Source organism: Vigna radiata, chromosome 5 (assembly GCF_000741045.1).
Source record: "Vigna radiata var. radiata cultivar VC1973A chromosome 5, Vradiata_ver6, whole genome shotgun sequence".
Lineage (NCBI taxonomy): Eukaryota > Viridiplantae > Streptophyta > Magnoliopsida > Fabales > Fabaceae > Vigna > Vigna radiata.
This window is the reverse complement of record NC_028355.1, coordinates 29,686,153-29,704,672: the sequence shown is the minus strand read 5'-3', so window position 1 is coordinate 29,704,672 and position 18,520 is coordinate 29,686,153. Positions and strand designations below refer to the sequence as shown.

At 35.1% G+C, this 18,520-nt stretch overlaps 2 protein-coding genes and 1 pseudogene across 15 annotated transcripts; 1 reads left to right on the top strand and 2 right to left on the bottom strand.

Moving 5' to 3' along the window:
• Positions 1-649: 649 nt before the first annotated feature.
• LOC106761218 (tobamovirus multiplication protein 2B) lies at positions 650-2,866 on the bottom strand. 2 transcript variants are annotated; one of them, XR_001375672.2, is made up of 6 exons: positions 2,660-2,861; positions 1,897-1,962; positions 1,731-1,795; positions 1,405-1,495; positions 1,027-1,124; positions 650-944 (listed from the first exon to the last, which is right to left on the bottom strand). XR_001375672.2 is itself a non-coding variant. In XM_014644746.2 (5 exons), the coding sequence occupies exons 1-5, from the start codon at positions 2,831-2,833 to the stop codon at positions 1,086-1,088; spliced, it is 435 nt and encodes a 144-aa protein (XP_014500232.1). In that variant the 5' UTR covers positions 2,834-2,866; the 3' UTR covers positions 650-1,085. The 2 variants fall into 2 exon arrangements, 1 of the variants encoding a protein (XP_014500232.1); XM_014644746.2 differs by having other exon boundaries at positions 650-1,124; positions 2,660-2,866.
• Positions 2,867-4,431: 1,565 nt separating this feature from the next.
• On the top strand, positions 4,432-6,023 carry LOC106760582 (annotated as a pseudogene).
• Positions 6,024-7,129: 1,106 nt separating this feature from the next.
• LOC106762468 (pentatricopeptide repeat-containing protein At3g14580, mitochondrial) lies at positions 7,130-13,937 on the bottom strand. 13 transcript variants are annotated; one of them, XM_022781351.1, is made up of 5 exons: positions 11,751-13,937; positions 11,593-11,647; positions 11,454-11,518; positions 10,042-10,386; positions 7,130-7,314 (listed from the first exon to the last, which is right to left on the bottom strand). In XM_022781351.1, the coding sequence occupies exon 1, from the start codon at positions 13,081-13,083 to the stop codon at positions 11,908-11,910; it is 1,176 nt and encodes a 391-aa protein (XP_022637072.1). In that variant the 5' UTR covers positions 13,084-13,937; the 3' UTR covers positions 7,130-7,314; positions 10,042-10,386; positions 11,454-11,518; positions 11,593-11,647; positions 11,751-11,907. The 13 variants fall into 13 exon arrangements, with proteins under 13 accessions (XP_022637072.1, XP_022637071.1, XP_014501884.1 ...); XM_022781350.1 differs by lacking the exon at positions 7,130-7,314 and adding an exon at positions 7,390-7,775; XM_022781347.1 differs by lacking the exon at positions 7,130-7,314 and adding an exon at positions 10,472-10,600 and having other exon boundaries at positions 10,120-10,386.
• Positions 13,938-18,520: the final 4,583 nt, after the last annotated feature.

Below are 18,520 nucleotides of genomic sequence, written 5' to 3'. Positions count from 1 at the left end.
TTGCCGAAGTAAATTAATTCATGATCTGGTTTAAGTTTGTAAAATTGTAAGAAATAAATTTAGTTGACATTATATAAGGTATTTTTTTATTCTACAGAAATAGTTGAAAAAAATTGCCAAGAGCTCAGTTGAGATTTTTCCATCTTTTGCATCCCATAAAATTCCTAAACACCCCGTTTCTAAGAATTGATTAGAAGAGGTTCAATGTTCAGGTAAGTGATCCACTTTATTTCTGATATTGCAATTCTGTACTTCAACAATGGATCAAAGTACCATAATAATCAGAAGAGAAACTGATTAGAATATGCACAAATAACAAAGGGAACTATAGCAACAAGAAAAAATCCAGTTCATCTTACAAAATCAAAGACAAAATATAAATGTAACCCAAAGAATAATTTTCATCAGTTTTAATACTCCCCGTACTCTTCAAAATTGTTTTCCCCTGTTCCTTTTTGGATCGTTTTTACTGGCTTGATTAACTGCATATGAAAGTTAAACTTTGTCTATCTGTCTTAACCATATCAGCAAGGTGTCAAATTTTGCATTCCCTCTTTCTTCTCTACACCCAAATCTCTCTTTTATAAAAATAAAAAATAACTAATAGTTGAATTTATAGTGATAACAAGAATAGAAACACAGGGGCGTATGTAGAAGTGGCATCATAGAATTGTTTTTTTTTTCTGCTTTGAAAATGGTACATTCTGTAGCAAGTAAAACAAAATTGACTTACATAAAAGATACACCACTTTCACATAACATTTGGCAATTCACCAGAGTTGAAAAGAAAACATAAGATTAAAATGGACGGAAGTACATTACAGGACACGGATAGCCAATTGTCACCAAGCAATTAAAAGTCTAACCTTGAGTTCTTTGGACAACATTCCCAATAAGAAACTTGGACACTGTCATTAGTACTCAACAGGTTTCTCGGTTGAACGCTTTATCAGAAGATGGAACATTTTGTTATTTGAAGTGCAGGAAAATTGCAAGAAGGAAACACAGCAGGTCTAAGATCCAAACCTTCCAAAAACTCTGCATGAATTGATCACAGGTGACACTCCAAAACTATACAAGTTTGTTTAACTGATCCTTTGAGAATGGTTTCCCGGTTCAAGTTCCTGTTAACAAAAACAGTGAAAATGATCAGCCACACAGCACCAAAATCACCCACAAAGCTCACCTTCTGCATATTTCTTATCATGTTCATTATTCCTTTATTTTATTCCCATGTAGAGCAAGGTTCATCTTAGAATTATACAAACAAAAAAGACTTTGTCGTAAAGTATACTAGTTCCTAGCTTTCTCCAATCAGAACATACACTCTAAATATTAAACTTTACTTTCAATTATAAAACAATATTTACAACTGTATTGGTAACAACGCTATCATATTTACACCTGCTGAAGAGGATGAGTTCGTGATAGTGCACTAAGCTGGCTACTTTCCATATTTGAAAGCACCTGAACCACAGTCTTCAGATGCGGAACACTGCAAATTCATGATCCACATCAGCCACAATCAAAACAAAACCCACACAATGTACTGAATTTAACACCAAATCATGATGCACTAAAAAAATGAACAGCACTAGGCGTCAGCACAACATCTTTAAGATGCATAATTAGCACTATACAATTTAGCTCAAGGTTTCAACTCAAAACACTTCATATGCACCCTAGTTCCAAAGTATAGCTTATTCAATTAGACAAGAGAAGGTTCTGACTTTTGTAGCCCATTTTCCATGTGTGCATCCAGAGATGATATCACCTTAGGTAACTGCTCCAAAACCTGTGCAACAAAAAACCGAAAGCAACCATCATTAAACACTTTTCCACATTGATGAGTCATCTCATCTACAACTATAACCCTGCATCACATAAATATAATACCTGCTCAGTATTCTTAATGGTGGGAACCATAGCCAAAAGGTTCTTAGGAAGCTTAACCAGTTGAGCCTGCAAACGATACAAAAAGGGCAAAAAATCAGAGGTTAATTTTGACACACTCAGCAAAGCTAAAGATTTTGGTTAACAGTGTACACATTTTTTACTGTCAATTACTCTTTGACTTTTGGAGTAACTTAATTGTTCATGCACTTCCCATTTATAGACATTACCGTAAGCACGACCTTCGAAGAAAGAATTCACTATAAAATAAACAAATTTAACATATAAGATAGCACACGAATGCATAAAAGTGTTAAAAACTTTCAAGGCAAACAACAGGTCTCTAAATGTTCAAATTGATAATATTTATTTTCTGAAAAAAAAAAAATCTTATTCAATCCTATATATGTAATGCATCATGCTGTACAATTCAATAATAAGTTGGTCTCTCATTTAGTATCAAATTGGTCCTTTTAAAATAATTCGTTGGTCCTCAACCATTAAAGCCTAATAAATAAAATGATCTCGCAAATCCTAAGTACAAGTCGTCACTGCGTCAATATTTTTCACGGATAATAAATCAGAATTGTCGCCCAATCATGAACTAAACCCTAACATCAAGCAACAACATACAAAACAATCAAAACTGGTCTCCCATCAAAAGGACGTCTGATCAAACATCAAAATTTTATTATTGAAAGCAAAGTTTTATTTTTTATTTTTTAATTTTTGAAATTTCAATGAATTGATAGTGTAGATGTGGTACCTGGGCAGGAGAAGAGTGCTGCATAAGATGGAGGAGGTTGGAAGTTGACTGCACCGCCTGCGAGATCTGCTCAGCCACCGTAGCCTTCGCCGTCCCTCCGCCGCCGGTCGATTCAGGTGCCGCCATTCTTCGCCAGAACGAAGTTTGACCGTTTATTGAATTGTTGAGGTTCATTTGTCAATGCTTTATTGATTCATGCTAATGTTTTTCTTTTACTGGTCTGAATCAGAATTATGCTGGTTAATTCCAATATGGTGAAAGATTAAACGGTTAAAAGGGTTGATTTTGGGATAGTTAATTATGCCCATTAGCTCTAATTAATTAGTATTAGTTTTTTTACAATTAAGATTAGGCAAAAGTTAGCAAAAAGGAAAATAAATATAAATAATAATTTTAAAATGTTAGATTTTTATATCATAAAAGAAATAGGATCAAAAAATTACGATTTTAATTCTTTTTGACAAGTCAATACATTATTAAATATTTAACAACGTAATTTGCGAAAATTTAAAGCTTTTTACTATAATACATCCAAAACAAATTTAAGTAAAATGGTTTATAAAAAAATATAAATAGTGAAATGATTAATTAATTCTATATGTTAAATCTATAATAAAAATTTTGCTTAAAAATTTGTGTTAAAAATTACATATAATTTTCTAAAAGTTGATTTGTCATTTGATATTCTATATAAATTATTAAAAAATGACTAAATTATAAAATTCATGTTTTATTTATATAATTATTTTTTTAATATTATAATTATATAAGATTTTCAAATTATAGTTAATATCATAAAATTATTTTCAAATAATTATTATTTATCTAAATATTCTAATCTATAATCTATAACAATTTGGCTTAAATGTTTAATTGGTCCCTATGTTATGAGGAAATTTTCAGTAGTACCTTGTTATAAAAATGTATACACTATGTTTTGCAATTTGTATCAATTCCATTCTATTCATTTAACTGTGTTAAAATAGACAACGTTAAACTGACTGTACATGTGAGGTGTGCGAGAAATGGTCACATGTCGTTTGATGTGGCAGCCACCACTTCAACGCTGTCTCCCATCTTCCTCTACGCAACAGTAAAAAAAAAAAAGTTTTCATCTTCAAGGCTATCTCCCATCTCCCATCTTCATTTTGCAGGTTGCCCAAGTGAACTTCACCATCTCCGTTGCTGGCAAACGCGAAAAATCCTCGTCGGAGAGGGTTGTCGCCCTCGTCGCCGCTGCTCGCAATCGAAATCGCCACCATCTTCGTTGTCGGCAAACGCGAAAAATCCTCGTCGGAGAGAGTTGTCGCCCTCGTCGCCGCTGCTCGCAACCGAAATCGCCACAGCACTACCGCTCCCCCTCCCCTTCCTCATATCATTCAACCCCAAATCAACAATCTCAACCTCTGCCAATCACAACAACCAGACTCGCCACAGAACATCCCGACAACATTAGCACAAGGCCTACGCGAACGGTCGCACGTGTGCTTGAAACCTTTAAAACATATTTTTATTGTAACGTACAAAACTATCTACGTCATAGCTTGTTTTTGTACATCATAAAATATGATTTTTGTACTATCTCTTCCTCATTGTTACATTTAACTTATAAATATATAAATTGTTATTTTGTTATAAAATAATATTTTATTAAAAAGTATTAAGTAGAAACAGAGATGTCAAAATATTTTTTTTTACCTCAAACCAACCTAAACCCTAAAGCGAAAGACCAATAGTTTCTTATTGCTATTAACTGATACAGGTAAATAAAGTTTTTTGAAACTAAAAAATAGTACTCTTATTCACACTCTTTAAAACTGAACCATAGCAATTTAAAGAAATTTGCAAAAGAAAAATACTACCCACATCCCGAGAAAATTGGGTGGTGAAATTTGGGTGATTTCCTAAAAATAAGGTAGCATCCTTTATAACATGAGTTAAATTTATCGAATCAGAAAATTGAAACAATTAAATGAAAAACATAATTTTAAATAACTACTAACAATTGCTCATACCCCTACAACTATAAAAGGCTAGTGTCTCTAAGTGCCTTATCACTTATTCTTCAGTTCACAAAGTATGTGAATTGCAGAGTCTAAATCAGAAAAAAAAAAGTATTATCAACTATTAGACATGTTTGACGTCATAATAGTCGGAGCTGGCGTCATGGGTACTGCCACCGCCTACTACGCCACCAAACGCGGTCTCAGGACCCTTCTCCTCGAGCAATTCGACTTCCTCCGTCACTGTGGTTCTTCCCACGGCGAATCCCATACATTCTGCGTCAACTACACCAAAAAACACTACTACCCTTTGGTCATGGAGTCTTACAACCTCTGGCAAGAGGTCGAGGCCCAAGTGGGATACCAAGTATATTTTAAGGCCCAACACTTGGACATGGGCCCCTCTCACGATCCCACGATCCGTTTCGTCGTCGACTACTGCCAGACCAACGCCATCCCCTTCCAACTCCTCCGCTGCCACCAGGTTGCAGAGAAATTCGCCGGCTGCATCGACATCCTGGAGGATTGGGTGGGTGTCTCCAACGAGTACGACGACGTCATCAAGCCAACCAAAGTCGTGGCAATGTTCCAGACACTGACCCATAAAAACGGCGGCATCTTGGTCGATAAAGCCAAGTGGACATCAAGAAAAGCAAAGAGGGAGAGGGCATGGAAGTTTTTAGTGCAAGCGGCAAGAGATTTCGCGGTAAAAAGTGCGTGATAACTGTGGGCGCGTGGGCGCAAAGGTTAGTTAAAACGATTAGCAGGGTTGAACTCCCGATAATGCCTGTGCAGACGCACGTTTGTTACTAGAGAATAAAAGAGGGTAAATTCAAAATCGAAATCGACTTCCCTACGGTTGCATCCTTTGGGGACACGGACACTTTCATTTACACAACGCCAATGTTGGAGTTTCCGAGGTTGATTAAGGTGGGGGTGCATGGAGGGAATCCGTGCGAACCCAACAATAGGTTGTGGGGCCCGCCGGTGATGATGGAGGAGTTGAAAAAGTGGGTGGAAGATAGGTTGTTGGGCATGGTTGATTCTAGTGAGCCTGTGATTGCATGTACTCAATGACACAGACTAGGATTTCGTCATTGATTTCTTGGGCGGTGAGTTCGGAAAAGACGTGGTAATTGGAGGTGAGTTTTCGGGTCACGGCTTCAAGATGGCTCCGGTTATTAGGAGGATCTTGACGGAGCTTGCAGCCGACGAGGAAGTCAAGGGAGTTGATCTGAAACATTTTAAGATTGGAAGATTCAAGATTTGACTATCTTGGACTGTCACATCATATTCTTAATTTGAGTTTGTTTATTTCCGTTTCTGTCTTCCTTCAAATGTCCTAGTTTATTTCCGTTTCTGTCCTGGTTTATTTACACCATAATTGAAAAAAGAACACAAAAATTGTCACGAAGCTAATGTAAGAAAAACTCAGCCTTGTTTTCATAAAGTTGTTGTAAGTCTTTAGATGAAAAGAAGTTTATACATACAGAACTAAACTAATTAAACAAAAAGTCTTTAACTACTTGCCCAAACTTAATAAATCACACTTTTATATGAAGCCAGAATATGTAAAACACTAGTTAAGGGGCAGGAAAATGCAAAAACTTACTGACCTCAGAAAACAAATAGCCATTCTGCAGGCTCTCCAAGTTGACACTTCATTAACTTCTTATTTCTAAAAGCTTCTTATTTTTTGATCAAAGTTCAACATGGGTGGAAAAAGTTCAACATGAGTGGAAAAGTAATTACCGGAAAAGTTGGATCCTGCAGAGTTATTGACAAACTAGAGTCCAAAAGCATCTACGTGCAAGTATAGCAAAAACAGTAATTATTATATTTTCATGGGTAAAATGTGGACAAGTGCTTTTTCTTTTCTTTATTGTAAGCGAGATCCCCATCAATCAATAGAACGAGGTCCCTTACCTGAACACGAGAAATATCACATCGTGCACCATTAGACACAAAAATCTCATTTTCTTTCACTTCCATACACTAGTATAAAAATTATATTTTATGACGTACAAAAACTAGCTACACAATAAAAATACCTTTTAAAGGTTTAAAGCACACGTGCGACCGTTCGCGTAGGCTTTGTGTTAAAAACCTTTCCCTTTTTTTATATAAAAAAATATCAAAAATATGATTTTTGTACTAGTGGTTATCTCTTCCTCATTGTTACATTTAAATAGATAAATTTTTATTGTTATAAAATAATATTTTATTAAAATGTATTAAGTAGAAACAAAGATGTCAAAATATATTTTTTTTTCTTCAAACCAACCTAAACCCTAAAGCCAAAGACCAACAGTTTCTTATTGCTATTAACTGATACAGGTAAATAAAGTTTTCTGAAACTGAAAAGTAGTGTTCTTATTCATACTTTTTAAAACTGAACTACAATCTGCAGAAAAAAAATACTACCCACATCCCATGAAATTTGGGTGGTTTCCTAAAAATAAGTTAGCATCCTTTATAACATGACCTAAATTTATGGAATCAGAAAATTAAAATAATTAAATGCAAAATAGAATTTTAAATAACTACTAACAATTGCTCATACCCCTACAACTATAAAAGGCCAGTGTCTCTAAGTGCCTTATCACTTATTCTTCAGTTCACAAAGTATCTTCATTGTGTGAATTGCAGAGTCTAAATCAGAAAAAAAAAAATATGTATTATCAGCTATCGTGTGTTGTGTGCATACCCATTCAACTTGGGTTCAACCTAGCACAAATCATAGTAGGTGACTATATGTTATAATAACAACATTAGAATAAACATTTTTATACTAATATTTCAGTGCTTAATCAAACTATGCACCTACTTATTCATCTTATACACTTTTGTAATAAGTAGTTCCATGTCCAACAGGGAGCAGAGAATTGGTGAGTTAAGAGAAATTAATTTATACACGTAGCAAATATTTGGAGTTCCTTCAATGTTGTCCTTTCATGACTATAAAAGTCTTGTCATGTCTCTGAAAAACTATGTAACAAGTTAATTTGGATTTTGGACATTGTCGCAACCAGTGTCGTGACGGGATGACGATCCAAAAAGAAACCATTTTGGAAAAAAGATTTGGAGTCGCCACCATCATTTATTCTGAAAATCTACAAAAAAAAAAACCATAAAAAGATAAGGCAAGGTCCACAAAAACCAGATTCTGGTTTCGAAAGTCGGTTACGTGTAGGGAAGGTATTAGCAGCCTACCACGCCTGCTCTAAGTCAATACCTTTAATTAAATACGCGAATGTGATGTGGTTTCCAAAATGTTTAACTATCCCAAAAAAGACACTATAAAGAAACAAAATATGTTTTTAATGGTTTTTAGTACAAGGCCTACGCGAATGGTCGCACGTGTGCTTCAAACCTTTAAAACATATTTTTATTGTAAGGTTTAATAGGTTCGGAGGTCCCTATATTTGGAGGTTTGTTTCAATTGGGTCCTCCAATTTTAAAAGTGATCAATTAGGTCCCTAATTTTGTCAATTTGAATCAATAAAAGTCTTCCCATTAAATGTAGTTAACGCTGTGAAGTTTTTAAACATGTGGCACGCTGACGCTTTCAGGTGGCACTGTTTCAAGTAGCACTGTTTCAAGTGCATAGGTAGATTATAAAAGGGTGAAATATTTATAGTTGTTCTAACACACTTCAAAATATTAAAAAAATATTTATGTAACTAAAAAACTATTTTTATCATGTTTTTGTATTTCAAGCTTAATAAATTCAATTATAATAAATTTTAATTAAAATATTATTTAAAAATATCAAAACCAATTAGAGATATAATATTAAAGACTAAAAAAGAGCATGTACCTATGAGCTTGGTAAGCTCAAGTAAAGTCCAATCTTCTTGGATCTTTCTAACCATTGATCTGATAGTTGATCTTTTGACTAAGAGTTTGTTATTAGCGGAGGAGGTAAATGTGAAAGAAGAAGATGTGAAAAATGAGATGGAGGTGGAAGAAAGTATGGAGGTATAGTGTGAAGGAAGAAGGAAAAAACAAATTTGTCTTTTTCTTCTGACTATGGAGGTGAAGAAATACCCCTATAGAATTCCTCTTTCCACTTTTTTAAATTTTCGAACAAAACCAATTTTTTCAAATTAAAAAAAAATAAAATTGAAGAAAAATTTCTCATAGCTAAATTAAAATTAAACACTAATTTAAAATTTTGTATGTAAAATAAAAATACTAATTACAAAATCTAAAATCATGCTCATTTTACATGTATTAGAAATATATTTACAAGTACTTTTTCATGTAGGACAAGTGGAAAGTTTAAACTTATATAAGAGATTGTACACACTGTTATTGTCGAGGCTACCACGGTTACTGTCATCATATTACACAGGAATAAAAGAATGAGAAAACACAAAAGAGAAAAAAAAAAAAAAAACTTTAGAAAGTTTTTTTCAAATTGTATTTTGTGTTTTAGAAATATTATATGTAGGGATGATATTATTTTAAGTGTGTGCAAAAGTATTGTGGAGTTGCAAGTAAAAGCCCAAACAAGTTTCTCAAAGTATAATTTTTTAGCATAATCTTTCTAACAAACATCATAGGTTTAGCATTTTGTTTTATTATAATTTAATTAAATTTTTATTTTACCTTTTGATACACTCCACAAAATCCAATTAGAAATTACTCCATGGCTTTCGAAGTAACTTCATTTTTCGTTCCCAGTTAATTTAAAGATTTGACTTTCGAAGAAGTTACCATAGTAACAATGACTTTCAAAGAAGTCACTATAAAGCATACAAATTTAACATAAGACAATACATTATTGCATCAGTATTAAAAACTTTTAGGATAAACAACCATTTAGGTCTCTTCAGAGTTCTAATTGATGATGATATTTAGTTCCTAAAAAAAGAAAAAACTCTTATTTGATCCTAAATGTGTAAAAAATTGTTGCAATGGCATCATGCTGTACAATTTATAAATAAATTAGTCCCTAGTTTAGTATCAAATCTCTCCTCGGAAAATAATTCACTGGTGTCCTTAATCATTACAGCCTAACAAACTAATCTCACAAAACCTAAGTACAAGTCATCGTCGAATACTTTTTTTCACAGATAATAAATCAGAATTGCCGCTTTATCATGATCTAAAATTAGCCATTGATTTATACACTCAAGTATCAAAATGATCATTTATCATTGTAATTAAATTCTGATTACAAAATTTAACATTTATAAGCAATTGTACACTTTCACTCTATTCTCATAAAATTCATAAACAAAACCCTGACATCATACAACAAGCAATCAGATGTCCCTTAGGGACATCTGATCGAACATCAAATTTTCAATATATAAACCAAAGTTTTTAAATTTTTTAAGTTTCAATGAATTTGCAGTGTTGATATGATACCTGAGCATGACAGGAGTGCTTCATAAGGTGGAGGTTCGGAGGTGGACTGCACCAACTGCTAGATCTGTCAGCAACCGTAGCCTGCACTGCCTCTCCGCTGCTGCTGACTGAGCCAGGTGACATCATTCATCGTCAACTTGTCACCCAATTTCATAAAATAATAAGTTTATGACATTTGAGTGGCTGACTGAAACAGCAAACTCCATCTTTGAAGCTAACAAAAACACAAGCTGCCGAAATGCATACTCAGTAGCAAATCCTCTGATTTGTATATCATCATCCTTTCAATTGTTGTAGCTATCACTATATAACTCCACTTCATAAGCCCTCCAATAATTCCAAATCCTTCCCATGCAAGAACAACAGTTAAAATAAAAATATTTCATTTGCTAGCTATCATCTTAAGGAATTGCTGATGCCTATAGAGGACCTTATGACTTCAGAATTTGGAAACTTCACATTCATATACATTATATGCAGATGACAGGAAGAATGCTGACAAGACCTACATATCTCCAAGGACTCCATAAACTATTTCGAGTTGGGTTACATGTTGCACCTGTAATTTCAATATCAGCATGGACAATTTCTTCTTTAGAATTGTATTCCCACTACCTTTGCAATTGGAATTTTAGTTTCATAAACATTAATAAATGGGTTCATGTTATCTGAGAATATTTTATATCTCGTTAAAATATATCTATATCATAAATTTCAAGGTGTAGGCACATATTATAATTGAATAAGTTCAATTTGCTAAAACAATCACACAATTATTGTAAAAATAAGGGGCAGTGAATAACAAATCAGTTGCAGATGTAAATGTAATTCACGCAGACACAAGCACAGTGCAATGCTCGGCACAACCTTGCTGGCTACACCAAGAGAGCAAACCACACTATTTGTGTCATCAGAAGTACCTGCTATATTCATCACTTTCTACAACTGCCCCAATCAATATCGTAACATATAATATAATAGTATAATATAACAGTATAATAATACTTTCACTTTAATTACCACCAAATCAAAACAAAACAACAATCCATACAAAAATTTGACATTTTTTACAAAAAAAATGAATATATTCAGACATAGGTTGAGAAAAGATCTCAGATGAGTAAGGGAAACATCATATCCAGTACCAAATAACCACCTTCAGCAATTAACCGGGCAATTATTTGATCAGGATCTGTTAACATAGATTTTTCATCTTCATCGTTATTCCTTTTACGTCAATCCGTAGAATATTTTCCCCTTAACATGTTGAAGCAATCATTCTCACAAAATTATGACAGGGCTCCATGCAGCCACAATTGCACCAGCATCACTTTTGAATGCAGAATAATCAAACCTTAATCAGACGCATTAACTGACCCATTATGTGGCCAAAACAATTAAATGCACCATACCTTTTGGAAAAGGTCATTTCATTCATGCTTCTCCTCACCAAGTTTCAAAATCTGTCGGGTAAGAGCTGCATTGGCCCCTAAGAGTAAGTTGCTAAATAATAAAATCAAATTAAAGTATTCGAGGTTATGTTATTATTACCTCAACTATAGCTAAGCAGATTCACATGGTACACAGATTCCAAAATAATGTGTGCCTATAATGCAAGAAATTCAACATATTTATACATATTAGGATGAATATACTAAAGCAATTAAATGCAGATAACAAGAACAAGGCAGCAAGGTAATAAGACATACATTAGAACTGAAACCTGGATTTCTGGTAATCACCGGACTATATAGATTCTAGGCTGAACGATACACAAATGTGACCTCAACATGTGAGCTGACTGAAAACAAACACGTCTTAGGACTAATTGTATCACATCACGTCATGGCCTCATGGGGGTGGTTGTCATTTTTCATCCTCCAAAACACTATCGATAGCAACAGACAGACACCCAGAACTCCCTTCCCTTTCAACAACACACCGCACAATCTTATCCCACATCCCCATCTTTGGCACAAACCCCTTCCCCACCATATCCCTAACAACCCACTCAACCTCCCCAACCACCCCACTCTCACAAAACCCCTTAACCAAACCCTTATAAGACTCAAAACTAGGCACAAAACCCTCTACCCCCATCCTCTCCACAACCTTCTTAGCCTCGTCAAACCTGCCACCCTCAACCAACCCACACAAAACCTCATTATAAGATCCGCCATTAGGGGACACACCCTTCCCCATCATCCCCTCCAACACCCTCCACCCCTCATCCACCCTCCCTCCCTTCCTCAACCCCCCAATCAAAATATTGAAAACCGCCACATCAGCATCTACACTTCCACCTTCCATCCTCTCCAACAACCCAAAAGCCTCCTCCATCCTCCCTCTTTCAGACAACCCCTTCATCAGTGTCGCATAGGTCCGTGCGTTCGCCTCACATCCCAGCCCAGGAAACTCCTCCAGCAACTGATACGCTGCATTTAACTCCCCCTGGGCACAAAGCCCCTTGATGAGGATGTTCAACGAGCAAGCATCAAGTGTCACGCCGAGCTGTGGTGCATGGAGGAAGAGGTTGTGTGCCTCACAGTAGAGACGAGTGTTAACCAGAAGGTTGAGGACAAAGTTGAATGTGCGTGTGGAGGGGGGGCAGGGCATTTCGTGGAGGGTGCGAAGTGCGTGGTCCACACGCTGAAAGGAGTGTGCATAGGCTTTGATAAGGGTGAAAAAGAAGTTATCAGAAAAATGACGTCTTTGGGGGCGAGGGAGGGTGAGGGCATGGTGGAGGGTGAGGAGAGGGTTGAGGTGTTGGGCCTGGGCAAGCTTGGCAACAAGGGTGGTGCAAAAGGGTTCGGTGGGGTCAAAGTCCTTGCGGGAGTTGTAGAGGTTAAAGAAGGAGAGGGTGGAGGAAGGGTCTGTAAGGGAGGTTAAGAGAGTGGTGGCTTCTTTCGGAGTGAGCCAGTCTTTGTGTTTCAGACGCGCCAGGATGGCGGTGTCACTATGAGGGGTTGTGGAAAATGGGGATAACAACCTGAGCAAGGTGGGTTTCAGAGGGACAACACGACGAAGGATTGGTGAAATCATTTCTGTTCTTGCTATATGTGGACTGGTCTTGGATTGATTAATATAAATATGGCTAAATTGGATTGATCACGGAAGAACATAAGAACTAATCACTCAAACCTACAAACCAAAGATTATTTAACATCATTTCCCAATTAAACAATGCTATGATAAGACATTATTTGTTATCCGTTTACGAGATTAAAAGGATTAAAAAAAAAGTAAACAGGACACCGATCTATTAAAGACCTACACTCCAAAGACCCACTCTTCTCCATTGAACATCTCGTTTCACTCTCCTAAACACAACTCGTTTTATCAACAAGCAGAGAATCACAAAGAGGAATCAAAGAGTAACTGAAAATAGAGCAAGGCTTGAACAAGAACAACGTCGCGGTGAAGCTACGGCGGTGGCGAGTGACGACCTCGACGTGGTCGTGGCGTCAACTCCGAATGGCGCAGTGTGTCTGACCATCGGAGATGTGGTGGAGACGAGCTCTGGTCTTGGGAGTGCGGAGGAGCTCGCGTGCGGGAAGAAGAATGAGAGGAGAAGTCGCAACCCCCTAGTTCGCGCCGGCGACGGATCCAGTATGAACCGGAGGTGATAGCAGCGACGTTGGCCGGTCGCCGGAGGTGCAGCGGCTGCAGGTTCAGGAGGCAATTTTTTCTCCTCGTGAAGGAAGAAGAAGAAACCCTCGGGGTTTTGAAGAAATGGTTGGGCTGACCCTTGCTTCGTACACACCCCTCCTTTCATCCCCTGCACCCACTGGGTTTTATTAACTCTACTATTTTACTTCCTGCTGCACCCTTATTTGTTCAAGGATAATGACACTTTTACACCCATAATTTGACAAATTTTTTACATCGCCGCGTGTCAAATTTTGGGTGGTCCATGTATTAAATGAAAAAAAAAGTTAGAATTGTTGGAAGTCCCACATCGACTAGAGATAAGACCAATTTATAATATATAAGCGGGGTGCAGACCTCACCTTACAAACCGGTTTTGTGGGGTTGAGTTAAGCCTAGAACCCACTTCTAACATGGTATCAGAGCTATGGTTAGAGTCTATCCTAGCGATATTTGTTGGGCAGATTGTTCCATCCGCTATTGGGCCGTTATCGGACCACCTATTAATATCTAGTTTCACGCTCGAGATGTATATACCTCGGCGTGAGGGGGGGTGTTGGAAGTCCCACATCGACTAGAGATAAGACCAATTTATAATATATAAGTGGGGTGCAGACCTCACCTTACAAGCCGGTTTTGTGGGGTTGAGTTAGGCCTAAAACCCACTTCTAACAAGAATTACGTGGATTATGAATTGGGAGGGATTTGAAGAGTGTCTTTCGTTTTTTCAGATTTCAAACTTGCATTTTGTTGGTTTGGTTTCGAAAATCCTAAAGAGAGAAGTAGCCTCGCCACCGAGAATCGGTGAACGGAGTTTCCACCGTCAGTTGCGAAAAATGCGCCGTTCAATGGTTACCGGAGAACATTTTGTCGTTGTGCCGCCGATTAGAACTTGCGTGAAGTAATCCTTGAAGCTCGTGTGGAATCCCACGGTTAAACAGAAGTGTGTCGTCGTTTGTCGATCAATGGACCACATCCTGACGCAAGTCCACCGTTTGAAACTGTCGAGGCACCGTTTGGAAAACTGGTGTTCCACCGTTTGGAAAATCGTTCTTCCACCTTTTCGGAAACAATTGTTCCTCCGTTGTTCCATGATCGGTTTCAAGGGAGGATATAAAATCCCAAGTTGGTGAGAGTAATGTTAGGTCTTCTGCTGGGTAGTTAATATGGGCAAGAAAATGGAAACTCATAGATGATGAATGCTCTGTTTAAAAAGGTAAAATGGGTAATGGGCTTAGACAGAAGATGTTTGTTAACGTCGAGAGTGAGTTGAATTGAATCACTGTTAAATTAATACTAAAGTTTCTGTAAATATGTCTTGCTTTATATTGTTTGTTTCATATTGCAAAACAGGTTTAAAGGTTACCTTGAAATGCTCTACTGTTTTATTTACTTGAGAAATTTCCACATCCATTTATAAAATGTATACTAGTTACAGATTAATGACTGATCTTGTTAATTGTTTAATGCTTATGTGTTTCAGTCAAGAGATGAATTTTGATTGATATCAACTCTAACTTCTTAATTCAAATTGTCATGTATTTATTTATTGTATATAATTGATTGTTCTTGACTTGCTCCATATCAAATTGTCATGTATTGATTGTTCTCATTGTAATGACTTCATGAAATCTTGGTGATTTTGTTTCCGTACAGGTTTTAACCGAAAAGGATCATTGCTATTGTGTAGTTCTAAATGCACATGATGGGGCAACATTTCCAAGTGAGAAGGTGTCAAATGTTGTAATAATAGCTCCAATTTTGAAGTCCATAATAGATCCGCAAAAAAAAGGATGCAGAGGTTTAATTACTTCTTCGTTTTTATATTTGATAATATGTTCAGTTCATTCTATTAATAATTTTTTTTGTTTTATTTAAATGTTGCATAATATCGACTGTATTCCTTCTACACGCTTTAATGTCAATGATGAAATATGCAGCTGGAACACTAGTCACTTTTTGCATATGCCAGGCCAAAAGATAGTGCTTGTATAATATATGTAATCTGTCTTTATACTTCTCTGATTATAGCATGAACATTATAAGATTAAACTATTCATAACACTTTCCTTTTTTTATAAGATGCAGCAAATTGTCTGTATAGAATTTGTTTGCAGGACTCACTTTGACAAAACAGCTAAGTTCAACATAATAAGGTCATACCTGAAATCATGCTAGAATATTAGTTCCTAATGGGCTTTCATATGAGTGTGATTTCTTTGGATATGCTCTCTATATTTAACATATAAATAGGAAAGTAAATAGAAATTACAATTTTATCTAACAATGTGCCTTTTTTATTTGATGAACCAAGTTTTATTTTCAACATTCTCTGCCTAATTCTTCAAGTATCTACTTAAATTATTCAATGGGTATGTCAACAAACAAAACTTATGCAGAACTTCTTAATTTATTAACTTCAACATTCTTATGTTCTTATATCTCTCAGATTTGCAGCTTACCCTTTTCTTAAGATTTGTAATGATGGAAGAATAGTCATTTGAATGATCTTGGAACTATACATCACAATTCGGAATGATCTTCATATATTACAAAAATGGTTTGAAAAGATATCTAAAACTATGAACAATGTGGTACAAGAACTTCCTCGAGAAAATCAGACTTTCTTCTCATTCTTTCATTATTCTTTATTGTAATTAAAGTCTTATACATATTTTATTAGATTTCGGTCGATGAAAAAAATTACAAATATGTTATAGATTTNTTGATATTNCTTTTATAGTCAGAATNAAAAAGACATTGTTNTAATAANAAAGTTTTCATTTTCCATATCCATCATCTATATAGCCAACAATGTTTGACGTTAATTGTTTTTGTGTATTTGCATTAAAATTTTAATTCATTAATTTAATTCAAATCTCATTTCTTTTTACATAAGAATTAATAGATAGTCTATATATCAGGGGATATACACAATGTGTACTTTAAAAAAAAAGTCACTTAATAAATAAATAAATAAATATATATATATAAGCACTTTTTTATGCGAATGAACAACATAATCGTTTGAATAGTAATTTATAAGTAAATTATTATAATAACTTGAAATTTTGAAGAACCTTGGTTTATGATGAACGAAACATCCACTTAAAGTCATAAATCAACTTTAAATACACAAAACAATCATGCACTACCTCTAGGGACCTCATGTTCAAACACTTTTAATTTGAACAAGGATGGTCTATCATGAACAAAACATACCCTCAAAGTCAAAAAATGATGTTGAGAAACAAGAAATATACCTTTAATACACGTTAGGGAACACAGTTCAAATAAGTGGGGAGTTACATTATAGGTTATGCACACCAAGGTAGATTGCCCTGTACATAAAGCTTTCCAACTTCATTTTGTGACTAGGGTGTATGTTTTGTTGATCATATACCATCCTTGTTAAAATTAAAATTGTTTGGACATGAAACTTAAAAAAAATTGGTTCACTTAAAAATCAATGACATTTTCATAATTGACCCATGTGTGCAGAACATTTGTCTGAACTCACTTATTTGACCTTTGCTCCCAGTGTTGTTTCTGCATAATGAGTTTTACAAATAATGGTTTCTTGGGCATGGAGTTAGATATAAATGTGATAATCAATGTTTGAANATCACTTGTATATCCAATAAGTCTTAAAAAAAATTGGTTCACTTAAAAATCAATGTCATTTTCATAGTTGACCTCTGTGTGCAAAACCTTTGCCTGAACTCCCCACTTATTTGACCTTTGCTCGTAGTGTTGTTTCTGCACAATGAGTTTTACAAATAATGGTTTCTTGGGTATGGAGTTCGATATAAATGTGATAATCAATGTTTGAACATCACTTGTATATCCAATAAGTCTTAAAAAAAATTGGTTCACTTAAAAATCAATGTCATTTTCANTCGATATAAATGTGATAATCAATGTTTGAACATCACTTGTATATCCAATAAGTCTTAAAAAAAATTGGTTCACTTAAAAATCAATGTCATTTTCACAGTTGGCCCCTGTGTGCAAAATCTTTGCCTGAACTCCCCACTTATTTGGCCTTTGCTCCCAGTGTTGTTTCTGCACAATGAGTTTTACAAAGAATGGTTCCTTGGGGATGAAGTTCAATATAAATGTGATAATCAATGCGTGAACATCAATTGTATGTCCAATAAGTCTTAAACAAAATTGATTTACTTAAAAATCCATGTGATTTTCACAGTTGACTCCTGTGTGCAGAACTTTTGCCTGAACTCTCCACTTATTTGGCATTTGCTCCCAGTGTTGTTTCTGCACAATGAGTTTTACAAAGAATGATCTCTTGGGCATGAAGTTTTATATAAATGTGATAATCAATGCTTGAACATCAATAAGTCTTAAAAAAAATTGGTTCAGTTAAAAATCAATGCTATTTTCATAGTTGACCCCTGTGTGCAGAACTTTTGCTTGAACTCTCCACTTATTTGGCCTTTGCTCCCAATGTTGTTTCTGCACAATGAGTTTTACAAAGAATGGTTTATTGGGGTTAGACTTCCATATATTTCAATGATTTCAATGGTAAATAATAACTTCTTCCATTAATGTCACCTAATGATGTAAAAGAGTTAGAACTTTTTGTAGAGACAAATCAACTTTGAAAATAATATTCATTTTGAAGTGTAGAATTTTGTTGTAATAGAGAGTTTAATCTAATTTAAACTCTTTGTAATGGATTACACATTCACCATAATCACAACTTTGCAACTTTGTTATATATATATATATATATATATATATATATATATATATATATATATATATATATATATATATATATATATATATATATTAGTTAAGCTTATAAAAA